General features: G+C 47.0%; 1 protein-coding gene across 2 annotated transcripts; it reads left to right on the forward strand.

Moving 5' to 3' along the window:
- The first annotated feature begins 13,943 nt into the window (after positions 1 to 13,943).
- Positions 13,944 to 27,413, forward strand: PRRT3 (proline rich transmembrane protein 3). Of its 2 annotated transcripts, none has more exons than XM_043978495.1 (5): positions 13,944 to 14,095; positions 14,965 to 15,175; positions 21,202 to 22,731; positions 23,977 to 24,132; positions 24,803 to 27,413. In XM_043978495.1, exons 3-5 carry the CDS (start codon positions 21,222 to 21,224, stop codon positions 26,764 to 26,766), a joined length of 3,630 nt encoding a protein of 1,209 aa, XP_043834430.1. In that variant the 5' UTR covers positions 13,944 to 14,095; positions 14,965 to 15,175; positions 21,202 to 21,221; the 3' UTR covers positions 26,767 to 27,413. The 2 variants fall into 2 exon arrangements, with proteins under 2 accessions (XP_043834430.1, XP_043834431.1); XM_043978496.1 differs by lacking the exon at positions 13,944 to 14,095 and adding an exon at positions 14,733 to 14,849.
- Positions 27,414 to 27,844: the final 431 nt, after the last annotated feature.

Below are 27,844 nucleotides of genomic sequence, written 5' to 3' on the forward strand. Positions count from 1 at the left end.
TTAGGGGAGATGAGCACGGGCAGTTGACATCATTTTCAGGAACCACAGCAATCTTAATTTTTGAGCCCAGAGCAAGTAGAAAAGTGGGAAGGAGGGAGAGGCACCATGGCAGCTGGTCATCTCATGCCAGGATGACCAGATGAGCTGTGAAGCAGTCTGACCTGCAGGTCTAAGGCTGACTAGACACAGGCTAATTGAGCATACACTCGCCAAACAAGACAGCATGACTTGAGGGCCTTGATTCCAAAACTGAACGATCAGCTTCCCTAGGGAGAGTGGGAATTTTTTTCTGGTGACCAGGGCTAGAGGTGCTGTATGTACCAGCTGAGAGAAGGTTAGTGGTAGGACAAACGGCAAGATCGCCAAAGTGGACAGATGGATGAGAGGTGAAGTCTGGTATTTGGGGCCAGCTAGATGACAGATTTAGTGTGCTGTAATTGAATATGACAATGGAAATAGCCACAGGCGATTAGAGATGAGAGCTAGAAAACACCGGGGATGACAGAATCAGGATCCAAAAAAATGTCAATGGTATAGAACAATGGACTAGATTTAATCGAATTGAACTTAATAAGGATGAATGTAAAGTATTGCATTTGGGTTCAAAAAATCAAATTCACAAATGCATACAAGGCATTCCTTCCTCCTGAAATTATCAACTAGACAACAGTTGCTATGCAAAAGACCGGGGAGTCGAGTGAACCGCTAACAATAAACGTTAACAACCCAAAAAGATGAATCCAGCCCCAGGCTACACTGAGAAGCACAGTGCCCAGAAGAGGAGGAGGAAAAGCCCCCATTCGCTCTGCACTGGTCAGAGCACATTTGCAGTCTTGTGTTCAGTCGTGGGCACTACATTGTAGGATGGCATTGACAAGCTAGAGCGCAAACAAAGGAGGGTGATCATTGATCAAGAGGGAACTGGAGACCATTGCTATGCAATGTTTGATCAAAGGAGCTGGGATGGGGCAGTTAGGTGGCGCAGTGGATAGAGCACCGGCCCTGGATTCAGGGGGACCTGAGTTCAAATCCAGCCTCAGACACTTGACACTTACTAGCTGTGTGACCCTGGGCAAGTCACTTAACCCCAATTGCCCCCCTCCCCCCCCACACACAAAAGGAGCTGGGATGGGGGCGGGGATCACCTAGAGAAGTCTGAAAGGAGACTTGATTGGGGTGGAGCTCCTTCAAGGGAGGGATGGCATTTTTGTCTTTATATCCCCAGGACTTAGCACAATGCTTGGCTCATAACACAGTAAGTGTTTAGTAAATGTTTGCTGACCCCCCAGGACTTAGCACAATACTTGGCTCATAACGCAGTAAGTGTTTAGTAAATGTTTGTTGACCGGCGGACTTGTTCTGTCTGATGACTTTAGCTCAATGTAATGGAGACCTTCCTGACATTTAAAAACCAAGTGGGAGGGGCAGCTAGGTGGCGCAGTAGATAAAGCACTGGCCCTGGAGTCAGGAGTACCTGAGTTCAAATCCGGCCTCAGACACTTAACACTTACTAGCTGTGTGACCCTGGGCAAGTCACTTAACCCCAATTGCCTCACTAAAAAAAAAAAACAACAAGTGGGGGGCAGCTAGGTGGCACAGTGGATAGAGCACCAGCCCTGGATTCAGGAGGACCTGAGTTCAAATTTGACCTTAGACACTTAACACTTACTAGCTGTGTGACCGTAGGCAAGTCACGTAACCCCAATTGTCTCACCAAAAACAAATAAAAAACAAGTGGACTGCCTCAAGAGAGAGTGGCTTCTCTCCTGCCAGAGTTTTATTTTTTTTTTTCCCATGACCACTTGTTGGCAGTGTTGTAGAAAGGCTTTTTGTCCAGGGGCAGGTTACCCTAGGTCACTGAGGTCCCTTCTAATTCCAAGATACTGTGATTCTGTGACCAGTCCCGGTCGATTTTTATTTGGCAAAACCAAGACTGGGCTTCCTTATTTGGCAAACTGGGACGGAGGGGAGACCTGTCCTTCTGGGAAAATCTGTTGATAGGAAATCAGCCCCTTGGAAAATTTGTGGGAGCAGCTGTCGAGGAGGCGAGAGAAGAACAAGGAAGCAATAAGTAGGCCAATCACTTCATTCCATCCTGTTGTACAAACTTTTAATGCCAGCAGTGCTTAGCAGGTTTAAACCCTTCGAAGGACTCTAGACCCAGCTCAAGACTTGTTAAGAAGACTGTTGACTCTTAATCCCCCAGTTTCATGGCCTTAATCTTATACCTTAAAAAAATCCCTTTCAATCACAATCAACAAATTAATTAACAAGTATTGACCTATTCAGGACAAGCCGCACACTGACCTAGGTACTATGGGGGCTACAAGAGAATAAGGCCTATAATCTGTATAGGAAAGACGAAATAATAAGATGATGTGCAGTTCTCTCCAGCTTTAACATTCTGTACTTGGGAGGCCTTCCCGAACTCTTACAATCTCATGACACTAGTAATATACCCAGTTGGTCTGAAAGTTGTTGTTATTCAGTCATTTTCAGTTGTGGTTGACTCTTCATGACCCCATTTGAGGCTTTATTTATTTATTTATTTTTAAATAAAGTATTTTCTTTATTTTTTCCCGTTACATGTAAAGATAGTTCTCAACTTTTGTTCATATAAGCTTTCCAATTTCAGATTTTTCTCCCTCCCTCCCCTCCCTCCCCCCTCCCCTAGACAGCAGGTAATCTGATATAGGTTTTTTATATATATATATATATATATATATATATATATATATATAATAACTTTAAACCTATTTCTGCATTAGTCATGTTATAAGAGAAAAATCAGAGCAATGAAGAAAAACCTCAAAATAGAAAAACAACAACAATGCCAAAAACAAAAGAAATAGTATGGTTCATTCAGCATCTATACTCCACAGTTCTTTTTTTTTTTCCTGAATTTGGAGATCCTCTTCCATCATGAGTTCCCTGGAACTCTTCTGTACCATTGCATTGGTGAGAAGAATATAGTCCATCACAGTAGATCAACACACAATGTTGATGATACTGTGTACAATGTTCTTCTGGTTCTGCTCATCTCACTCATCATCAACCCACGCAAGACCCTCCAGGTTTCTCTGAACTCCTCCTGCTCATCGTTTCTTACAGCACAATAGTATTCCATTACATTCATATACCACAACTTGTCCAACCATTCCCCAATTGATGGGCATCCCCTCAACTTCCAATTCCTTGCCACCACATAAAGAACAGCTATAAATACTTTTGTACAAGTGGGTCCTTTTCCCCTTTTCATGATCTCTTTGGAAAAAAGACCCAAAAGTGGTATTTCTGGGTCAAAGGGTATGCACAGCTTTATAGCCCTTTGGGCATAATTTCGAATTGCTTTCCAGAATGGTTGGATCAGTTCACAGCTCCACCAACAATGCATTGGTGTTCCAATTTTCCCACCCCATTTGAGGTTTTATTGACAAAGATACTGGAGTGATTTGCCATTTCCTTCTCTAGCTCATTTTTACAGATGAGAAAACTGAGGCAAACAGGGTTATGTGACTAGACCAGGATAACACAACTAGTAAGAGTCTGAGGCCAGATTTGAACTCAGGTTCTCCTGATTCCAGATCTGGCATTCAATCCAATGTATTACCTGGCTGCCCAAATTAGCCTGAATAGACCATGATTTTCCCTTTAACTATGATTTGAACATAACCTGATGAAAGAGAGCAAAATAATAAAAATGAATGAATGAATGAATATGTAGTAATTATGTAATATGGACAAAGCACTTCCCTCAGTTCTGGGGTTACAAATAGAAAAGTCTCTGCTCTCAAGAACTCACATTCTTTTTTTTTTTTTAAGTTAAAAAAAATTGTTTTAATGAACTGGATCCAAACTTCAATACTTTAACAGAGTATAGAGTTTATACATTAGGTGGAGACAGATTTAATGAACAAAAAATCAATTCCTTTACTCTTTCTTTTTTTATTTTTAATTTATTGTATAAAACAAGCATTTCCATAACATAGTACAATAAAAAAGATGATTGCGTATGAAATTTGCACATTCTAATAGGGAGAAGATAACACATATAGGAGATTTCAGTTGCAAGTCAAATGGAAAAGCCCAGGGGTCTTTATGATGCAGCAGAAAAGCAGAGGATAGTAGATCTTCCTAAATGCCATTTCCATTAAATTTTTAAAAACCAACACAACAACTCGATACTCGATTATTTTCTGATGTTGGACCATTTGACCATGCCAAGGACTTTGGTAATAGGAACTCTCTTTTCTTTTCTTTCTTTCTTTCTTTTTTTTTTAGGGCAATGAGCATTAAGTGACTTTCCCAGGGTCACACAGCTAGTAAGTGTCAAGTGTCTGAGGGCAGATTTGAATTCAGGTCCTCCTGAATCCAGGGTCAGTGCTTTATCCACTGCGCCACCTAGCTGCCCCCAGGAACTCTCTTTTCTAGGGCTTTGGTAGGTAGCTGGGGCTACCAGAAGGTGTTGAGGCTGAAGGACCTGCAGAGGCAGCTCTGAGGGCAAATATCCATGAGTATTGCTTCCCACAACGATGGCTTTGGGGTCAGTGTGAAAGTAGGGTCAGTGATCTGGGGTGGGGGCGATATTGTCCCCAGCTCTTGAGGATACCTGCCAGTTAGTGGCAGTTGGTGATGGTGGTGGGCATGGTAAGGGGATGCAAGGGCTCCTCCCCACAAGGGTTGCATCCATCAATGTTGGCTCCAGGGCCAAATTAGAAGCAGGACTAGTAGTCTTGGGGACCCTCTTCTCAGGACTCTGGGCTCAGGGTGCTAGACTATCTCCACCAAGTTTCAGAGTTGTGGTGGTAAAGGTGGTTTGCCACAACTAACACATGCAGCCTCCCCTCTCTCCTTCAGGGTGCCTTGCTGCTTTGATTTCATTAGTCTGAGTGACTGACTAGACAATCTGTTGACAATTGATGGCAGGGCTGATGATCTGCAGGATGCTGCTGCCCTTGGACTAAGGCTTGTCTGGCTGCGGATGGTAGTAGGTCAGTGTTTATTGGTGGTAGTAACAAAGATGTTGGGCCCCTTTTCCACAGTGATTATTTCCCTCGAATGATAGCTGCAAGGCTGAAAGCAATTTTTAATTTTATTTGATGCAGTCATTTAGTATAATTATATTGCAACATCAACCTCTACATTTCCTCTCTTTCAAATAGATCCTGCTTTGTGGATACATACCCTGTTTAGGGGCATTTTACATATTTAGATCACTATACTTTCACCCCTTCATCTTCCTTGTCAGTTTCAACTAAGCTACTCTTCTCTCTCATGGGCATTAAGTAATAAGTTAATGGAAATTGGAGAGGAATAGAATACAGGGGAATGGACTTTTGTAAGGACATCAAAACAACACAAATTCTCACCCATCTGCTTTGCTCTCCCACCCCAACCCCAGATAACAGATCTCATCTGTTCTGCTCTCATGTATTTGGTTAGGAGGGAAACTTGCAATCATTTGATTTAGTGTCTGGGAAATATTCAACTTCTGTTTGCTAATACCAATCAACCCCATTTAAAGGGGAACTGGACTTCTAATTCAATTAAGGGATTCATACATTTTAAAGTATTAATACCTTCCTAACACATTAAAATTTCTTATCTTTTAAAAATAAAGTTTTTCCTAATTACATGTAAAAATAATTTTTAACACTTAAAAAAAAATTTGAGTCCCAAAGTCTCTCCTTCCTTCCCTCACCTCCCTCCTCCCTAAGATGGTAAGTAATTTGATATAGGTTATACATGTGCAATCATGCATAACATATTAGTCATGTGAAAGAAAACACAGACCAGGAAAAAAATAAAGTTAAAAAATTATGTTTCAATCTGCATTCAAATTAGTTCTTTCTCTGGAGGTAGATAGCATTTTTCATCATTAGTTCTTTGCAACTGTGCTTAGAATAGCTAAGTCATTCATAGTTGATCACCATGACATTATTGCTGCTACTGTGCACAATGACCTCCTGGTTCTGCTCACTTCACTTTGCATCAGTCCCTGTAAGTCTCTCCAGGTTTTTCTGAAATCATATTGCTTATCATTTCTTATAGCACAGTAGTAGTCCATCCCAATCATATCCCACAACTTGTTCAACCATTCTCCAATTGATGAGCATCCCCTCAATTTCCAATTGTACTAGTTTTCAAAGAAGGGAAGAAAACAATCTACCAATTATGCCAGTGAAATTGACTTTGGTTCTTGGAAAAATTCCAGAAAGAATCATGAAAGAGATGTTTGGCAAATATCTAGAAACTGTAGTGGTTATCATATAGTGTCTACTATGTGTCACGCACTATACTTAGCGTTTTACAAATTTTATCTGGTGATCCTCACTACAACCTTTAGGTAGCCCCATTCTATCCATCAAGCCTTCGAGTTAATCTTTGACTACAAAGAATCAGCATGACTTCATCAAGAATAGGTCATGGGGGGCAGCTAGGTGGCGCACTAGATAAAGCACTGGCCTTGGATTCAGGAGGACCTGAGTTCAAATCCAGCCTCAGACACTTGACATTTAACTAGCTGTGTGACCCTGGGCAAGTCACTTAACCCTCATTGCCCTGCAAAAACAAAACAAAACAAAACAAAAAAAAGAATAGGTCATGGGATGGGGCGGCTAGGTGGCGCAGTGGATAAAGCACCAGCCCTGGATTCAGGAGGACCTGAGTTCAAATCCAGCCTTAGACACTTGACACTTACTAGCTGTGTGACCCTGGGCAAGTCACTTAACCCCCATTGCCCCTCAAAAAAACCAAACCCCCCCCCCAAAAAAAAGAATAGGTCATGGGGCCAATGTGAAGGAATGGAGATTGTTTAACCTGGAGAATGGAATACTGTGGGGAACACGATAACTTCCTCTAAGTATTGGACTAGCTGTCCTATGCAGAAGGGATTGAGCTTGTTCTGTTTTAGCCTTTGGAACACAACTAAAAGCAATGGGTAGAAGTATCAAAAAGGATAATTTAGGCCTTCCTAACAATCAAAGCTGTCCACGAGTTGAATGGCCTGCCTCAGGAGAAAGTAAGTTCCAGGGCAGCTAGGTGGCACAGTGGATAAAGTACCAGTCCTGGATTCAGGAGGGCCTGAGTTCAAATCTAGCCTCAAACACTTGAAAAGTACTATCTGTGTGATCCTGGGCAAGTCACTTAACCCTCATTGCCCTGCCCCCCCCCAAAGTAAAGTTCCTCTTCCTTGGAGGCCTCTGGCTTAAAGCTGGAGGACCAACATTTATTGGGCATATTAGAGCAGAGATTCCTTTGGAGTATGGTTTGGATTTAATGACCACTGAAATCCTTTCCAATGATCTGATTCTGAGGGAGAAAATGGAATCCCAGTTTTCTCATTCATTATCTCTGTGATATGAGGCTACCTGCCACATCATTTCTGGGCCTTAATTTCCTCATACAGGCATTTTGTTTTTGTTCAGTCATTTTTTCCTCCATTTGAGGTTTTCTTGACAAAAATGTTGGAGTAATGCGCCATTTCCTTCTGCAGTTCATTTTTATGGATGAGGAATTGAGGCAAACAGGGTTAGATGACTTGCCCCAGGACACACAAATAGTAAGTGTCTGAAGCCAGATTTGAACTCAGGAAGATGAGTCTTCCTGACTTCAGGCTCAGTGCTCTATTCATTGCTCCACTTAGCTGCCCCTTATACAGGTATACTTCAGAGGTAATTGCAGGTTCAGTTCTAGACCACCACAATAAAGCAAGTTATCACAATAAAGTGAATCACATGAAATTTTTGGTTTTCCAATGCATATAAAAGGGATGTTTACACTATACGGTAGTCTATTAAGTGTGTGATAATAGTATAGTCTTTTTTTTTTTTTTTTTTGGTGAGGCAATTGGGGTTAAGTGACTTGCCCAGGGTCACACAGCTAGTAAGTGTTAAGTGTCTGAGGCCGGATTTGAACTCAGATACTCCTGACTCCAGGGCCAGTGCGCTATCCACTGCGCCACCTAGCTGCCCCAATAGTATAGGCTTTAAAAAGTACATATTTAATTTTAAAATCCTTAATTGCTAAAACTGCTAACCTTCATCTGAACCTTCAGCAAGCTGTAAATTTTTTTGTTGTTGGTGGAGGTCTTGCATTGATGTCGATGGCTGCTGACTGATCGGGGTGGTGATTGCTGAAGGTTGGGGTGGTTGTGGCAATTTCTTTAAATAAGACAACAGTGGAGTTTGCCACACAGATTGACTCTTCCTTTCACCAAAGATTTCTCTGTAGCATGTGATGCTGTTCGATAGCATTTTACCCACAGTAGAACTTCTTTCAAAATTGGAGTCAATCCTATGACTGCTTTATCAACTAAGTTTATGTAATATTCTTCAATATTGTTGTATCTTAGGGAGTAGGAAGGCTCAAGGAGAGGGAGAGAGACAGACCAGCTCAGTTGGTAGAATGGTCAGAACATATACAATATCTATCAATTAAGTTCTTTGTCTTATATGGACACAGTTTGTGGTGCCCCAAAACAATTACAATAATAACATCAAAGATCACTGATTAAATTAGGAAAGGAAGGAATGGTTTACCTCTCAGATTCATGGAAAGGAGAACAGTTTATGACTAAACAAGAGAGAGAATATTATGAAATGCAAAATGGATGATTTTGATTACATTAAATTAAAAAGGTTTTGTACAAACAGAAGCAATGCATCCAATATTAGAAGGGAGGCAGAAAGCTGGGAAACAATTTTTATAGCCAGTATTTCTGACAAATGCCTCATTTCTAAACTATATTGGGAACTAAATCAAATTCATAAGAATCCAAGTCATTCCCCAATTGAAAAATGGCCATAGGATATGAACAGGTGGTTTTCTGATGAAGAAATCAAAGCTATCTATTGCCATATGAAAAAATGCTCTAAATCATTCTTTTTTTACTTGTCTTTTCTTTTCTTTTTTTTGGTGAGGCAATTGGGGTTAAGTGACTTGCCTAAGGTCACACAGCTAGTAAGTGTTAAGTGTCTGAGCCCGGATTTGAACTCAGGTTCTCCTGACTCCAGGGCTGGTGCTCTATTCACTGTACCACCTAGCTGCCCTATTGTGCTATAAGAAATGATGAGCAGGCAGATTTCAGAGAAACCTGGAAAGACTTACATGAACTGATGCTGAGTGAGATGAGCAGAACCAGGAGAACATTGTACACAGTATTAACAACATTGTGTGTTGATCAACTGTGATAGACTTGACTCTTCTCAGCAATACAATGGTCCAGGATAGTTCCAGGGGACTCATGATGGAAAATGCTCTCCAAATCCAGAAAAAAAAAACACTGCGAAATCTGGGTGCAGATTGAACCATACTATCTCAATTTTTTTTGTTTTTCTTTTTTGAGGTTTTTACCTTTTGCTCTGATTCTTCTTGCATAGCATGACTAATACAGAAATATGTTTACTGTTTTAATGTGATTGTACATATATCACCTATATCAGATTGCTTGCTGTCTTGGGGAAGGAAGAGGGAGGGGAGGGAGAAAAAATTGAAACTAGAAATTTTATAAAAACAAATGTTGCAAACTATCTCTACATCTAACTGAAAAATAATAAAATAGTTTTATGGAAAAAAGATCACTGACCACAGATCACTAGAATAAATATAATAATAATGAAAAAGTTCAAAATACTGCAAGAATTACCAATATGTGACACAGAGACATGATGTGAGCCCATGCTGTTAGAAAAATGGTACAGATAGATTTGCTTTTCACAGGGTTGCCACAGACCTTCAATTTGTTTTTTTTAAATGCAATATCGGCAAAGTACAATAAAATGAAGTATGCCTGTATATCAACTTAGGAAGCTTAGAAGTACACAGTGATGAGAAATAATGATCTGAGACCTTTTCTTGGTCATGACCTCTGATTTCATTGATGCATAGAACTGCCAGTGTGGAACCTTCCTTCACTGATACAGATCTATAATTAGTCTGTAACTCATGGTTTTAGAGAGCTGCCAGGTACACTGATAGATAAGAAGACTTGACCATGGTTACACAGCTAGGACATGTTGGAGACAGAATTTGAATTCTGGTCTCTGTATCCGAAAAAGAATTCTTTGTCTTCTATCTACTATACCACTTAGCTGCCTCACATTCAACAGGTTCTATGGGGAAAACTGAAAAGCAGTTTGATTAAAAAAAAAGTTTAGAATAGCATCTTACACCATATATCACAATAAACTCAAATGAGTGTGACTTTAATGTAACAGGTCACATATACAAAAAAAATTAAAGAACAGAAGAAGGCACCTTTTGCAGCTACTTTATGGCAAAAGGAAGAATTCTTTACCAAATGAGGGACAGAGATGATCATAAAATATAGAATATGGAATTTGGATTATATACAACTAAAAAACTTTTTGATGAATGAAATCAATGCAAGTAGACAGAAATGATACTGTCACATGGAGGAAAATCTTTGCATTCAATATCTGTTACGAGTCTGATAGCCAAGATAAAGAAGTAATGGGAGACTGGCCAGTGAGGCTTAGCTTAGGAGCAGGCACAGAAGTATTCTGCCTGATGCAATCCCCCAAGTGGATGTTTGATGAGTCTGCTTCCAGACATGCATAATGGAAGGCCCTCTTATCATCATTCCATGATTGCTTCCTGTCTGCTTACTGTGTGGTAAAGAGGATCCTTTGATTGGTTGCTGAGTCAACCTCACATTCTTCTTTCCTAGTGGTGATCAAGGCAGTGACTGCTGAAAATATCTGGGGAATGAGCACAGGACATCAGTGTCATTTTGCTCTACTCACTCTGGCTATGAACACATTTGGCCTCTATTCTTAGCCTCTTTGAATCTATCTTTTAATGCTCTTAAGTTAAGAAGCATTTAAAATGGTTATAACCTCGTGAGTTTTGGAAGAGCAGAAATATGAGTGACCTCCACCAGGAACTGGAGTCCCTGCTAGTTTGCTGGTTGGCAAGCAGGGTGAGGTACTGGTGTAGTCCTGGGGATCCAAGATCTTATGTCCTGCTGCAACAATGGAGCAACTAATCTATTGGCTAGGCCATGCAGTATTCAGAAATGAAGTTGGTGGAATGAATGTTTTGTAATGACTTTTCTCAAGGACCGAGATGGTAGAGGGGCATTTCTCAGGCTTGAAGGGCCATATTTGTACTTGCATTCTATATATCTATATCTTCTCAGTTAAGATCTCTTTGTAAAACCTAATTGTTGTTAATTGGTGAGATAATATTAGAATGCTAATCACTGGGTCAATCAATAATATAGGAGAGATACTAATTGCGGATTGATAGTAAGGGAATACGGTTGAATAGGGATTAGAGGTGATAGCATTAGAAACATATGACACTTCCCCATCATTGATAACACTAGCAACTTAAGAAAGAAATGTGGCTAGTCAGTCCTCCAGGGACTAAACTTGTCAGTGGAGGTAGAAGTTGGGATACAGATAGCCGGAATTTATATGGCCACATAGGGAATTGATAAAAATATACAAGACCAAGAATCACTCAATGTGGTCAAAGGTCAAAGAATATGCACATACGATTTTCAGAAGAAATGTGAATGACCAGAGACCACATGAAAAAAACATTCCAAATTGCTAATAAGAGAGATAGAGATTGAAACAATTCCATACCCACCAAATTGACAAAGATGTTAAAAGAAAGAGTAAATAATTGAAGGAAGACAGACACACTGATAAAATGATACACACACATATCAGGTTATACATATATGTGTATAACTATTAATTATTCCAATTGACCCAGAAAATTATTTGAATTTGTGTTAGAAAAGTCACAAAATTGTTTATGCTTTTTGATACAGAAATACTACTATTGAGTAGTATACTCAAAGTAAATGAATGAAAGAAAAGTCTCATGTATACCAAGATATTTGGAGCGACACTCTTTGTGATTGAAAACAAATGGGGAACAAGTGGGATCAATGCTGAGGAATCAGTACTAAGAGATAGATGACTCAAAAATATTTGGTATGTGAATATAGTGGAATATTGCCCTCCCTGCCTCCAGTCAGAAATGGTATATGAAGCATTTGAAAGAACATAGGGAGATTTGTATAAACTGATGTAGAGTAAGGAAAGCAAAACTGAATACAATTTGCAGATCCCTGCCCCCCACAATGTAATGGGAAACAATACAAAAATGCAGCTGAATTCGGGTTAATTATTGTAGCTTAACTTGGTCCAGGAGAACAGATGATAAAACACATTTATCTCCTAATAGAAAAAATTACCTAAGGGTGGCAGAATTTTGTTTACACTGTTGAATTTGATTGCTTTTTTGGGTTGGGGTTTGTCCATCTTTTCTCTTTTGTACAAGAAAAGATTCAAAGGAATAACTGATATGTTTCTTTTGTGTGTGTGTGTGTAGGGGGGGGCAATGAGGGTTAAGTGACTTGCCCAGGGTCACACAGCTAGTAAGTGTCAAGTGTCTGAGGCTGGATTTGAACTCAGATCCTCCTGAATCCAGGGCTGGTGCTTTATCCACTGTGCCACCTAGCTGCCCCGGAATAACTAATATGTTAAGAAATTTGATGTGAGGGGCAGCTAGGTGGTGCAGTGGATAAAGCACCGGCCCTGGAGTCAGGAATACCTGAGTTCAAATCCGGCCTCTGACACTTAACACTTACTAGCTGTGTGACCCTGGGCAAGTCACTTAACCCCAATTGCCTCACTAAAAAAAAAAAAAAAAAAAAAAAAAAAAAGAAATTTGATGTAAAAAAAAAATCAAGAGTTGAGCAAAATTCTTGTAAAAGGCAGCTTGGAAGAACTGATGAACTGAGTGCAGAGTGGGGCGTGCTTTTTTGACTTTTTAAATTTTTCTTGGATTTTTGTGTTTTCTTTTGCAACATAGCTAATATGGAAATATGTTTTTCATGACTTCACATCACAATTGATATCATATTGCTTGCCTTCTCAAGCTGTGGGAGAGGGCCAGGAGGGAGGGAGAGAATTTGGAACTCAAAATATTTTAAAATGCTTTTTAAAATTTAATGTACTAGGGGCAGCTAGATGTCGCAGTGGTTAAAGCACTGGCCCTGGATTCAGGAGTACCTGGGTTCAAATCTGGCCTCAGACACTTGACACTTACTAGCTGTGTGACCCTGGGCAAGTCACTTAACCCCCATTGCCTAAAAAAAAAAGTTAATGTATTGGGGAAATTTTTAACGAAATAAATTTTTTAAATTAAAAAAGAAAATAAAAGGCATCTTGGTACTTAATCTAGAATTGGCCTCAAAGCCAGGAATCCTTGGCTTGCAGCTCTACTTTTGACACATCAGGCCCTGCGCTTGGTTAATTCCTTTAACCTCTGCAGTTCCCTCCATGAGTTGCAGAGGTGCCCACCTGCATTGACGGAGGGAGTTTCCTTACCTGGGAAGTCCTTATAAGTAATGAATTCACAGCTCCAGAGCCTCTCCCTATTATATGAATTTAATTCTTTTTACACTTTTAATCAATGTAGGGAATTTGACTAGCTGATCTCTGAGGTCCTTTCTACCTCTATCATTCTGCAACTGACTAACGCTTCCATAATGCCCAGCCCCAGGGATGGCTTGATACATAGGCCGAATAGGTGCTCGTCAACGTGGAGTGACAGCCACCTCTCCCAATGAGTTCATCCAACAAGTCCCCAACGACAAAGCTGGGACAGGAACCCAGGTTTCCTTACCGCGGGTCCAGTAATCAGATCAGAGCCTGCTCGCCCCTGGCTGCCTGAAGAACCGGCGACAGCAGGAGCTCCCGGGGTGCCTGGGCGGGGAGGGGGCTGGCCAGAGCTCCCAAGTCCCACCCCCACACACCCCACCCCCACCCCTTCCATCCTGGCGCCCGCTGGGCCAGCTCCTCGTAGCTCTGTCCGTGGTGGCAACCGCCCGCCTGAGAGGAGAAGGTGTCGGGTGGGAGGGAGGGATAGGGGCCCCAGAGCTCATCCCCACGCGCGGGGCTGGTCTGGTCTGGTCTGGGCTGGGCCAGGCCGGGCTGCGGCTGAGGCTGCTGCAGCGGCTGCGGGCTCCGCACTGACGCCACCCGCTCGGGGCGGGGGCGGGCACCCGGCGCGGGGGAGGATGCCCTGCACACCTCGGACCGACACTCAGGTGAGTGGAGCGGAGCAGGGGCACTAGGGGTCTCGGGAATGGGTCGGGCCAGGAGGCGGGCTCTTGGAGACGCCCCTAACCCCCACGCTAGCCCTGTCCACGAGCACGCGTGGGAGTGGGCGGGGCGTGGGAATGGGGAGCTGGAACGGGGCTTCAAGGGGAAGGGCCAAGCGTCCGAAGAGCTGAGAGGCTTGCTGGATGTCCCAAGAGCTAGGATGGTGGCAGAAACCGATGGAGATGTCAGAAATGTAGAGATGGAATTCCGGCTCTGTTATGGGCTACCTGTGTGACCTTGGGCAAGTCATTTCCCGTCTTGGGCCTCAGGCTGCAGAATGAAGAGCTTAGACTAGATTCGCCCTTTTGTCCCTTAGCCTTAGAGAAGAGCAATAATATTCTATGATCTTGTATTGGTTCCTGCAAGGGGTAGGGGGTGGGGAGGAGCAGAGCACAGTTCTGAGCCTGGGCTCCCAGGCAGCTTAGGACATGGATGCCCCAGAATACAGTCACAGCCCTCTGAAGAGAGGACTCATCACCCTCCCCCAGCCCATTTCACTGGAAAGCTGGCTGAGTTTTGCAGCATAGGAACTTTGTTCTCATTCCCGGTATATCTGATGGGAGGGGGCCCCTCCTCCAACCTGGACTAGCCCCAGCTCCCTCCCTAACGCCTACCTTCATCCCCAAATCTAAACTGCTATTTCCATACCCTGCTGCCTAGGAAGGTGGATGGGTGGAAGCCATCGGTGGGTGTCTTAAGGTGTGTGTCCTGCTCTGCCTGTGTGGGTGGGTGGGTATGTACAACACCTAGCCTGCTCTGGGGCACACCTTGGGGTTGGCTGTTAGGATTTCACACCCAGACTCTGTGTGCTTAGGGAGTCACCTGTGCAGGCCCCTCTTTACTCTGGCTACTGGAGGCACCAGACTGCTAAGAAAACCAAAGGAAAGAGACTGCATTTGGAAGGGCTGAAGCTGTGGACCTCTCCCCAGGATGGATGGCCTCTTGTTTAGCCGACAGGCTCCCATGCAAAGGATGCTGGGCTGGGGAGGCTCCCAAAGCTGCTGAGAACTGCAAAGATTTTCCGGGTAAGCTACTGAGCCCAGGCTCCTTTTATAAGTGCCTCTGTCTTTCCCCCATCTTTCCCACATCTCTTCCCTGCTCCCCCCCCCCCCCCCCAGCTCTCTCCTGCCTCCATGGATACTAGAGCATTGGGAAGAGAGCTAAGATAGGACTGCCTTGGCTCACAAATGCTTTGGGCCTCCAGTGCCTCTAGTTTCTTAACCTTTTCAGCACCATGGACTTCTTTGGCACTTTGATAAAGAGCGATGGATTCCTCCAAGCAATGGGTTTTGTTTGTTTGTTTGTTTGTTTTTGCGGAGCAATGGGGGTTAAGTGACTTGCTCAGGGTCACACAGCTAGTAAGTGTCAAGTGTCTGCGGCCAGATTTGAACTCAGGTACTCCTGAATCCAGAGCTGGTGCTTTATCCACTGCGCCACCTAGCTGCCCCTCAAGCAATGTTTTAAAATGCATACAAGAAAATACATAGGATTACAAAGAAAACCAATGCTACTAAAATAAAGTTATCCAAATACTTTTGAAGATTTATTGACCCACTGAAATCTGTCCATTGATCTCTTGGAAGTCCATGGAGCCCAGGTTAAGAACCCCCAAGGTGGCCTGTCTCCCTGTTCTCTGCCACCACCAGCCCCTCCTCATAGCCAGGACTCAGACTTGGACTCCTTAAGGGTCTGGGTTTCCTGACCTCTATTACTCTCTGGAGTGAAGCTCTCCCACTAAAGTAACAAAGTTCTGCCATTCCTTTTCATGTAATTTCTAAGTCCTGCAACCACACTCACACACATCCACACTACACAATTTCTCTAGCCCCCATCCACACTCACACACACACACACACACACACACACACACACTTCTCCAGTCCCCATTCCTCTTGAAGGATTAACTTTCATTTTGGCTTCAATCTCGGGGCTAGAAAAATGCATCTTTTCTTTGTCCAGAATCTCTGAATCCCTCTTAATCCACCACATGGAAACATTATAGGATTAGGGTGCCTGGTTAGGCAGGAGGCGGGGCTATGAGGAACTGGAGGCAGGTTCTTCCAGTGAAGGGGCTGGACGAGAGGCCTCTGACACCCACAGTGCCTATGGAGGCAGATCGGGGGAGAGGGGGAAGGTAGGGCTGATCCTTCACCTACCTGCTGCTATAGGACCCAGCCCAGGGTGGGGGTGGGGTGCTTGAACCAGAAGTCTTCTTCAACCTCTAACCACAGGTAGGTGAACTGCTCTAAGGAAGAACACATGGCAGAGTACACAGAGAGCAGGTGTATCTGGACTGGATCAAGCTGTTAGGGAAATGGGGGAGAAAGAGCAGGAACCACATAGCAATAGGCAGCTGAATCTCAAATCCTTTCCCCTGTTCCCTGCTCCTTCTACTACAATAGGCTGGATTTTGAGTAAGAGGAAATAGATGCCCATCCCTTCTGCTGCATAATACCTGCATGACCCTGGGCAAGTCACTTAACCCTCATTGCCCGGCAAAAAAAAAAAAAAAGATTAAAGCAAGTGACACACACACACACACACACACACACACACACACACACACACACACCCTTATAAATAATACAAAGAGGAAGAACTAAGGAATACTTGGACAAGAGGATGAGGTGAGAGTTGACCAAAAGCCAAAGGAATACAGGCTGGGGAAACTAAGGCCATGCTAAGCATGTAGCTAGTGGGATCATCCTCTTGAGCTAAGTGACCTAGGAAGAGAGGGACTAATATTGAGGCTGGGGGCTTCTCTAAAACAGGCAAAAATCACTTTAGAGCCTTCTATCAGTAATAATAAAAACATGGAACTTCTCATTAACATGTTTCTGTATAAAAAATCTTTTCACGACAAGCTGGAGGAGGGGTCTTAGAGATCACCTAGTGCAACCTCATTTTATGGATCAAGAAACTGAGACCTAGGGGCAGCTAGGTGGCGCAGTGGATAGAGCAATGGCCCTGGATTCAGGAGGACCCGAGTTCAAATCCGGCCTCAAACACTTAACACTTACTAGCTGTGTGACCCTGGGCAAGTCACTTAACCCCAATTGCCTTGCAAAAAAAAAAAAAAGGAAAAGAAAAGAAACTGAGACCTAGAGAGAAGGAGCCATTTCCCCTAAGCCATATAGGTAGTAAGAGGCAGGGGCAGGATTTGAACACAGGTCCAGTGCTTTTCCCACCAGACCTCAAGGTCTCCTCATTTAATTTGATCCTCACAATGGTGTCCTACACATGGGAGACGCTTTTTATTTTTATGATAATGATGTTAGGTAAAACAGGTGTTATTGTTGTTGTCATTTCTCCTTCATTCCCAAAGAGGACCATCACCGATGTCATGACTTGCAGTGAATTGGATTTAAGTAAGGGAGGACTGTGCAAGGTCACCAACCTCATTCTCTCCTCCAGAGCCATCTCGGTCCAGTGGCAAGATATAGATCAGGAGGACTAAAGGTGGTCCCAGATGCTTTAAGACAATTAGGGTTAAGTTTCTTGCTCAGGGTCACATAGCTAGTAAATGTCTGAAGTGAGATTTGAACTCAGGTCCTCCTAACTTCAGGACTAGTGCTCTAGCCTACGTATACCTAGCTGTCTCGGTATTATCAATCCAATTTGACAGATGGAAAAACAGAGTGTGGTCTAAGGCCACACAACAAATTCACGCTAGAGGCATAGATAGTTCTTGAGACTGGAAGCTGGGTAGGGGTCCAGTGAAAACTCTTTCAGATGGAGGCCACTCCAAGCTTAGGAATGGTCCAGGAAAACGCATTCTCTTGGTCTGCCTTCTCCAGTCCTTCTCTCTTTGGATCAACCAGAACCCTGCGGGTCATTAGAGCGGTAGATTAAGCTTTCGCTCTCTTTGTAGTGAGACAATGGGACAAAAGAGGAAGAATGAGTCTTTGGGGAGGTGATATTCCTAAGAATGATAGACTCAGAACTTAGAAACCCCTGGCTTCAAATCTCTAGTCCAATATCTGCTAACTGTGCGACTCTGGCCAAGTTACATTCTCTGGGCTTCAGTTTCTTCCATAGGAAAATGAGCGTTGACAGCAGGTGATTTCTAAGGTTGCTTTCATCTCTAATGACCTATGAACCTGTGCTCATGGTGGGAGGGAAGGAGATGGGGGGGGGGGCGGGGTTAGACCAGAGGGAGAGCAGGCTAGCTAGAAAGAGCTAAATTGGCTGCAGTGACTGGAGATGGTGCTCCAAGCCCATTCATCGGCAGTGCAGGGCTCAGTTAGCCAAGTCTGAGCATCTCTGAGGATACCAAGCACAGGGAAAGCAGTAGAGATGGATGCAAGGTGAATGAACGAGGAGGCTCTGGGGCCAGTGCCCAGGTAAGGAGTCATCCTTGGGATCACTTCAGCCCAGGGGCACTGGGTATCAGGGATCTTGGAACATCTCTTAGACTGCTGACCTACCCTCTCCCCCTCTCTGCTCCATGGGGTAGCTCCCCCAATCCCTTCCAAACAGACAGACAGACACACACATCCTGTTCAGGCTGAGCTTGGGCACTGCAGGGAGGGCACTGTGCCAGGCACAAGAGAAGGATCAGAGTCCGGGTGGGGAAGAGGGGGTAATGTGATAGGAGCACAGTACCTGGTCCTCAGTACAGTGGCCCCAAGTGCTGTCAGTAACAGCAGCCATTGGTGGGGAACCAAGGGTCTTATCTCCCCTCCTCCTCCCCAAACACAAATCTCCTTCACCAGAGTGACCTGAGAGACGGTTTCCAAATGGGGAAAATACAACCTTACTTGTGATGCCACCTCTCCTTTCTTCCTCCTCCCACACTCCCACTCAGAACATTTATGTGCCCTAGTTTTCAGGTAAAAAGCCACTGGGGTCAACGCAAGTGCTCCCCGAGGCCGTACTCCTGCTCCGGGAAGCCTGTTTTTATGTTCCTGTGATATTCAGGGGCAGGAGCACATTCTGGAAACACTCTGGGCATTGCCACCCTCACAATTCCTCTTTGGGTGAGGGCAGCCTGCTCAAAAATAATAAAGAGGACGAGTTCAAATTCAGCCCCTGACACCTGTGTGACCTGGAAACTGACTTTCCCTCTCTAGGCCTAGATGATCTCCGAGGTCCCTTCCAGTTTTGTGTGGGGGGGGGGGGGGCGGCAAATGAGGGTTAAGTGACTTGCCCAGGGTCACACAGCTAGTAAGTATCAAGTGTCTGAGGTCAGATTTGAACTCAGGTCCTCTTGAATCCAGGGCCGGTGCTTTATCCACTGTGCCACCTAGCTGCTTCCCCCCTTCCAGTTTTAAATCATCCGATCCTAGATAGGAAAGGAGGTATTATTATTATTATTATTATTATTATTATTGATTACCTGCCACAGGGGCCCAGGCACCCTCACTCAGGCTTTTCTTAGGGGAACAGAGGGGCTGGGGCCAGGTGGGGCATGAACCACCTTCATCCTTCAGTCAGGTGCCAACTCATCCCTGGGATAGACACAAAGTACAAGAGGGCCAGGACAGGGAATGATGACAGTCTGGCTGACCAAGACCTAGAAGCGAGGTAATAGAACTGACAAGATGGCCCCTCAGCCCTCAAGAGCCACAGAGTCTGAGGCCAGAGGAGGAATGCATGGGGCAAAATCCTGGGAACATGGTCCTTAAAAAAAAGCAGGTTATCTAGTGCTTTCCTAAGCACGTATTTTCTCATGATCTCTTATGATCCTCACAAGTTATTCATTTAACAAGAGCTTAGCATCTACCATGAACCGGGCACTGTGCTAGGCAGTGGGACTACAAAGACAAAAGAGAAACAGGGCTTGCTGTCAAGGAACTTACATTCTCTGAAGTAATTGACTAAGCTTACAATCCTATAAAATAGGCAGGGCAAACGGCATCATTCCCATTTGATGGATGAGAAAACTGAGGATAAGGAGGTTAGTTGTTTTTTCCAAGATTATAGAACCAGTTGGTTTCAGAGATGAGCCTTTGTTGTTCAGTTGTTTTGTTTTTCAGTTGTATCTGACTCTTCGTGATGGCATTTGGGGTTTTCTTGGCAAAGATACTGGAGTGGTTTGCCATTTCCTTCTGAGATTACAAACTGTTTTTTAAATTTTTTAAAAATTTTCAAGCATTTTTTCCACCTTCCTTATCCTCCTACTGCTACTAAAAAGAAAACAAAAATAATAACCTTGAAACATATACACATATGTGTATTATGTATGTGTTATGTATATATATATATATATATATATATATATATATATTCAAGCAAAATAAATCCCCCCATTGGTCATCTCCAAACATGTGACTCAATCTACAAGTTAAGTTGTCGCTTCTCCATTGAGAGGATGCTTCTTCATTGATCCTCTGGATTCACAATTGATGGGAGTTCTTAAGTCTTTCAAAAATGTTCCTTTTGGGAGTGGCTAGGTGGCGCAATGGATAAAGCACTGCCCCTGGATTCAGGAGGACCTGAGTTCAAATGTGAACTCAGATACTTGACACTAGCTGTGTGACCCTGGGCAAGTCACTTAACCCTCATTGCCCCACCCCCCCCCAAAATTGTTCATTTTTACAATACTGTAGTTCTTATTTCATAGATGAGGAAATAGAGAACCAACCCCTGCTGTCTAAAGTCATACTACTTAAGAGTCAGAACTGGAATTGGCACATGAGTCTCCTGACTTCTAGGCCAATGCCCTCTTCAGAATCATCAGAGTAAAGTGAAAAAAGTAGAGTCTGGAGCCTGGAGACCTACTTTTGAACCTCAGCTCTGGTCCTAGCTATGTGACTCTAGGCAAGGCACTTGCCTCAGTTTCCTCATCTGTGAAATGAGGATAAGTTGCACACTTTGTAAACTTTTAAATGCTACATAAATGAATCAAATTGATTAATCAAGAACTAAATACCCCCCCCCCGGCAAAATAAAAAAGGCAGGGGAACTAATTAAGCTCCTGCTCTGTGTGAGGCTTATCTAAATCCAGAAGATACAAAGACTAAAAGAGAAATAGTGCCTGTCCTCTGGGAGCTTACCTTCTCCCAATTCTCTTCACCTCCCCCCCCCCACATTCTCCTTTCTATTACAGGTTTGTCAAGGGAAAAGTGAATGCAGAGGAAGACCAGCCCTGGAGAGCAGATCTTGACCATGGCCCCCACGACTCACATCTCCCTCTGGAGCCTCTTTCTTATGCCAACCCTCCTCCCTTGCATAGTGCAAGCTGGGCAGCTTCCTAGACAGCCAGAAGGCTCAAGGCAAAGCCTTGACAAACACCCTACTCAGGAATCCCAGCAGGACCCTGGGGGATCCCCTGGGCCCAGGCACCAGAACCTTAACTCTCAGGACCAGTCTTGGTTAAATCATGGGGTTCAAGGTGGACTTGGCAGAGAACTCAAAGACTGGCTGAGACCCACGCTGCCTCCTTGGTTCAGGGCCACTGTGGGACCAGGAGACACTGAGAGGCCCAATAGCCCAGCCCTGCCCTTGGCCACCTCTCCTCCTCTGAGCTCAGTAGCCAGTCTTGGGACCCCTCCTAGTCAGGATAATGTCACTGGAGCTGTGTGGATGGGACCCCCCCCTCGGCAGGAAGGATACAGTTTGGTGGATAAATTAGGCACTGGGGATGCAGGGGGCAGGGATGTGGGGGTCAAGTTTTGGGTTACAAAGGGACCTGTTTCCAAAGATAGGAACTCAGAGCAGGCTCCAGGACGAGTGGCCCCAATCCCCTTTGCAGCTGGGTCCCCTGAGGGGTCCCCAACTCTTCATCTCTTCCCCACCCTTGCCCTAGGACCCAGAACAGGAAGCCCCCACCCAAAGGAGTCCATAGTTCAGGAGAAGGTAGAGGTCTTGTCCAAAGGTATGTCAGGCACCACCCCAGAAGGGATTCCTAGGGAGGACTTGGGCTGGAAGGTGGTGAACAGGGGTGACGACCTAAGTCTTCAAGGGCCATTGGCTGCCCAGGCCCCGGCTCTTTCATGGGTGCCTTCCATGACAACTGACCGGGAGCCCTGGCCACGGAGTCACAGTCCTGTGATCCCAGAGGCAGATGGAGAGCTGATTATGCAAACAGACTCAGTCACCCTCAGGACCATGAACAGCTACGTCCCCTTCCCAATAGACCACGCCCTGAGCCCCACAGTGGGAGTTGGAGAGGGGATTCCAGCCAAAGCACAAAGTTGGAGTGGGAAGCTTCCCACCGAAAAGAGGAAGCAGGGCTCCCCAAGCCCAGGGTCAGGGAGGAGCTGGAGTGGAGAAGCCCAGGCCCCCCAGGTTATCACGGAGAAGAGTTCTGCGTATCCTGTCCTAAGGCCTGAGATGACATCCTCCGCTACAGTGACCTCCTCTCAGAGTTCCAGGTCCCTGCCCATCTGGATCTCAGCAAATCGCCTTCCCTCAGTCTTGGCTGAAGAGCCTGACCTCAGGACCAGAGGTTGGAGTGCCCATTTTGCCCATCAAATCAGCACCCAAAGGGTTCCACTCAGCCCCCAGACGGAGGACTCTGACAATGTGGGGAACACTCCCTCTGCTACCCTTCTCCCCAGCTCCCTGTCACCATCAGCTTCTTCCCCCATTTCCGACACCACAGCTCCACTGTCTTCTGGGCATCAGCCTGGGCCAGGTAGGTGCCAAGGGGATGTTCTAGGCACTGGTCCCTCTAAGTAGGCTCCTTTTGAATGCTTACACCCTTCCCGTTCTCCATCCTAGACCCTACAGGGCTCCTTTGGGCAAAGAAGGAAACTATCCAGCAAATAAATGCCCAGAGCGTCTCCTCTCAACACTAGAAGCCCTGTCTAGGCCTGGCCTTCATGCTACTTCTGGGAGCTTACACAGCCCTGGGTATACCCTCTCTAGGAATATGGACCTAGAGACTGTGGTCTGCCTCCAAGGAAGCAGAATTCTGAGAAAACTTGAGAGCTCCCTGTCATATGACCATAGATAAGTTATTTAACCTCTGAGGGCCTCAGTTTTCTCATCAGCAAAATGTGAATAATGTGGTGAAAATAATACGAAGTATTGATTATGAAAAGAATATGAAGACTGCCTTGGGAATCAGAGGACCTGGGTTCAAATCGCAACTCTCCTACTTACTACCTGTAGGACTTTGGGCAAATCACTTAATAACCACTCTGAACCACAGTTTCCTGGATTATAAAAGTGATGGTGGTAAGACTAGATGATCTCCAAGGTCCTTTTGAGTTTTAAATCCTATGATGGGGGCAGCTAGATGGTGCAGTGGTTAAAGTGCTGGCCCTGGAGTCAGGAATACCTGAGTTCAAATCCAGCCTCAGACACTTGAAACTTACTAGCTGTGTGACCCTGGGCAAGTCACTTAACCCCCATTGCCCCTACAAAAAAAAAAAAAACCCAAAAAACAAAAAACAAAAAACAAAAAAAATAAATCCTATGATGGGGGTGGGGGGGCAGCTAGGTGGCGCAGTGGATAAAGCACTGGCCCTGGATTCAGGAAGACCTGAGTTCAAATCCGGCCTCAGACACTTGACACTTACTAGCTTTGTGACCCTGGGCAAGTCACTTAGACCCTGTTGCCCCGCCAAAACAAAACAAATAAATCCTATGATGGGACCAAATGAGATAATGAAATAAAAAATCCTTGGAAATTGTGAGTTGCTATGCATATGGGATAAGTAGAGCAGCAATATGCTGAGTGGATGGAGTTCTGGATTGTGGATCAATAAGACCCCTAATCAAATTCTTCCTCTAACATTTAGGAGTACACGAACATGGTAGTCACTTACAATCAGGCAAAGTTCTTAAGATAGACATCCAATCAGTTGTGTTGGTGGAGGGAGTTGTCATACTGGGACACCCCACCCCTACCAAGATGTTGTTATTGTTATTTCAGAGACAGTATTCTTGGAAGGAGCTGAACTGATTGCTCCTCAGCGAGTAAGAGGAGCTGTGGAATCACCCAGTTCCCTGAATTCTACCACTCCAAGCACCCCTGTTCCTGAGAGGATGACCAATGCTACAAAGAGCCTCCCAGCAGCTGCTCCACCAGGTGAGGGAATGCTATGGCGGGGCAGAGGACCCTTTTGACCCAACTACCCACAGAAGGGAAGATTCTTGATTTGAAATCTTCTGATTTGGAACTTTGATTTGAAGGAGATCAGGAAGCATATCTAGTTCCATTGACTTAGAGCCGATTTTCCTAGAAGGACAACAGTTATTTCTTGTTCTGCTGTTCTCCTTTTTAAAAAGTCACTACTTTCCCATTTTCGCTTGTCCTCAGCTTTCTAAAAAGGGAAGGCCATGCCAGCTGATTTATTTGTGGCCTTCGGGATTGAGGAGTTTTCCCAATGCCAAGTAAATTTCTGTCTACCTCTCCATTCTGCTGATCTAAGGGATCGGGGATGGGGCAGGGGGAGGGGGAGGGGGGGTCATCTTCACAGAGTTCCAGTTTCTTCTGCAGGGCCTCAGCGATTGAGAGAGAGGGACCAGGGGAAGTCCCCCTAGCTAGCTGGCTGGGAGGGGGAGGGAATAACTATTTAGATAGCACCTACCCTAATAAGCAGGCACTGTGCTAAAGCCAAGCAGCTTTGACCGTCATTCTCTCGTTTGATCCTCACGACAGTGCTGCGAGGTAGGTGCTTATTTTGTGGGAAGGCCCGTGGTCCTGGGCGGTGTCTTCTGGAGGGCAGGGATCTCACGCATTGATGTCCTCGTTGCAGGTGGAGCGGCAAGTCAGCCTAGGGAGCGGCCTCCTCAGAGCCACCCTCCAGCGCCTCCAGCGTCCTCCGAGCCTTCCCCGACCACGTCCCGCAGGGGGCTCATCCGGGTCACCACGCAGAGGGCCCTGGGGCAGCCGAACCCCCCGGAGCCCTCTCCCAGCCCCGAGGCCTCCGAGCCTCCCCCCGATTCCACCTGCGGCCCGAGGGCGTGCGGCCCCCAGGCCAACGAGACGAGCTCCCCGCCGCTGCGCTGGGGGCCCCTGAGGCATACGCTGAGCTTCGCCTGGGAGCTCCACGTGTACGGTGCGGGGGCCCTCTTCCTGCTGCTGGCGCTGCTGGCCCTGGCCGGCCTGGTGGCCGCCGCGGTCACGCCCCACGTGCCCGGGCGAGCCAACGCGCTGGCCGCGGCCGCCCTCGTGCTCGCCGCCTCTTTGCTGCGCGCCGTCTACTTACTGGCCGACCCTTACGGCTCGCGGGGCCGCCTGGCAGCGCGCACCGGGCTGGTCCTCTACAACCTGCCCTTCCCGCTGCTCGTCACGGCCCTCGGGGCGCTGGCGCTCCTGGGCCTGGGGCAGCTGCTCCCGGCCCGGCTGCGCAGCCTGCGCCTGCTGGGCGCGCTGGGCGCGGTGCACGGGACGCTACTGCTGGGGGCCGACTTGCTCTCGCCCTGGCTTCGCCCCACCCTCAACCTGCTGGTGCAGGGACTGTCATGCGCCTGGGGCGCCGGGGTGGCGCTGGGCACGCTGCTCCTGTGCCGCCGCTGGCTACTTGGTGCGGTGGAGCTCGGTCCCGAGGGCCAGGGGAGGAGCCGAGCCCCGGGTCCCGGGCCCAGGGTCCTGGCCGTGGGCGGGGCCCTGGGACTGCTGGCCAGCGGTTTGCAGCTGGCGGCCGCTGTGTGGCTGTACCCGCTGGCGGGGACCCCCAGCCGGTTCTCCTGGCCCTGGTGGGGCGTGCAGTTCTGGCTACGCCTGGTGGAACTCGCCTGGGCCGCCGCCCTGGCCCTGGTGGCTGGGGTCGCCTCGTGTCGCTGGGGACCGAGGCCCACTGAACACACGTGCTGGGGCAAGCTGCTGCACTATGCGTGCCCCCCACCAGGTAAAAATGAGGTGCCCGAGTATCCCAACAACTGCTACGACTGGGCGGGCACGGCCGGGATCGAGCGCGGCGGCATCGACATCAGCAAGAGCCTCATCCGCAACCCCGCGGAGAGCGGGGCCCCCCGGCCCCCCAAAGACAGCAACGAGCTGAGAGCCGGTCACGTCTTTCCTAGCCCCGCCGGCTCGGCGGCCTCCCTGGCTCGGGCTGGCCGCAGCCCAAAGTACCCCAACAACATGGGCCCGGGACGCTCTCGTAGCAGCGTGTGCCTGGACAAAACTGCGGGGCTGTCGCTGAGTGAGCTGGACTTGCGGCCGCCTTCGCCCATCAACCTGAGCCGGAGCATCGACGAGGCGCTGTTCCGGGAGCACCTGGTCCGCGACAGCGTGTTCCTGCGCTCCAGCCTGCAGTACCCAGCTGGCCTGGGCCGTCGGGACTCGGCCGCCTCCCTGCAGGCCCTCCCCCAGCCCGGGAGCCCCCTCCTGCGGCAGAGGCGCAGCAGCGACCCCGACCGTTCGGGCCTCACTCCTCAGGACCGCTGCTGTTCCTTGACCGACGTGCGGGTCGTGCCCAAGCCTGCTCCCGAGCCTGAGGCCGGGGCAGCGTCCGGGAGCTCGCTGGACAGTTTTTCCAAGGGCTCCCTCAAGATCAGCTGGAACCCGTGGCGCCATGGACTGTCATCGGTGGAGAGCCTGCCCCTGGACGAGCTGCCCAGTACCGTGCAGCTGCTGCCCTCCCAGGCCGAGCCGGAGCCCACGCCCGCTCCCGAGGAGCCCGGGGACCCAGAGCGAGAGGCCCGCCGGAGCTTCCTGGCCCTGAGCAAGCAGGTGGACTCGCGAAGCGCCTCCAGCGAGACCATAGAGCTGTGATCAGCCGGGATGGGCGGACACTGGGGAACTGGGAGCTACACAGGAATGGGGGGTGGCTCCCCTTCCCCCACAGCAGCTCGGGGAGAATGGGGCATCCGGTCCCCAAACCCAGGATTATTTTTTTACATCGTTTTTGAACTCTGATTTTGTCCTGGGGCTATGGCCTTCACGGAGCGGAGGGAGAGCCGGAAGGAGAGCTGGGAAGAGCTCTAGGGGAGGGTGCTTCTGCCACAGGCCTCTGCTGCCCCCTCAGCACAGAGCCACGGAAGGAAGGATCGCGAGAGCTATACTGGGGGAGGAGTGCGGATTAGGCTTCCGCAAGAAGCCCCCTGGAGAGCCGCGTCTAAAACTTCCCGCTTTGTGCCAAAAGAAAGAAAAAATAAACTTTTAAAACCAATCCTGCTGGCCCAGCCCTTTCTGTCCCTGGGCTTTGCTAGAGGGGTGGTCTTCCTCCCGTGTGATCTCCATCCTCCGGCTCTATGAAGGGTCAGGCCGCTACTACCACGCCAGCCTGCGCTTTCAGCCACCCAATGAAAGAGAGAGTAAGTGGAGGAAGGGAAAGGCAGGCATTGGTGCAACATCCGTGATGACCCACGGTGGGAAGGGTCATGAACTCAGAAGTCACAGGATAGAAATTAAAATCTTGGCTTTGCTATTTAGTCACACCTCCCCTCCGTGACTCAGTTTCCTCATTTGTAAAATGAGGGGGTTTAACTAGATCTTCTCTAAGGTCCCTTCTGTTTCTAGGTCTAGGAGCCAGGAGCTGTACTTGAAGAATGAGAAGCTCTTGGGAGAGACAAACTACGGACAGACTGGTGGCTGGAGGTGGGGAGTGGGCAGAGTGGCTACAGAGGCTCATCTCTCCTTTGGCATTCAGGCTACTTCCAAGGAGTCCATTAATTCCCAGGCCCCTGCTTTTTTTTCCCCCCCATGAGGCAACTGGGGTTAAGTGACTTGCCCAGGGTCACCTAGCTAGTAAGTGTCAAGTCCCTGAGGCCGGATTTGAATTTAGGTCCTCCTGAATCCAGAGCCGGTGCTTTATCTGCTGGCCACCCAGCTGCCTTCAGGCCCCTGCTCT

The sequence above is a fragment of the Dromiciops gliroides genome, chromosome 1 (assembly GCF_019393635.1).
Source record: "Dromiciops gliroides isolate mDroGli1 chromosome 1, mDroGli1.pri, whole genome shotgun sequence".
In the NCBI taxonomy this organism is placed as follows: domain Eukaryota; kingdom Metazoa; phylum Chordata; class Mammalia; order Microbiotheria; family Microbiotheriidae; genus Dromiciops; species Dromiciops gliroides.

Coding starts and splice junctions, on each gene's coding strand:
- PRRT3 (XM_043978495.1), top strand. CDS start 21,222: ATGCAGAGGAAGACCAGCCCTGGAGAGCAGATCTTGACCATGGCCCCC. Junction 22,732..23,976: donor TGGGCATCAGCCTGGGCCAG/GTAGGTGCCAAG, acceptor TTGTTATTTCAG/AGACAGTATTCTTGGAAGGA. Junction 24,133..24,802: donor CCCAGCAGCTGCTCCACCAG/GTGAGGGAATGC, acceptor TCCTCGTTGCAG/GTGGAGCGGCAAGTCAGCCT.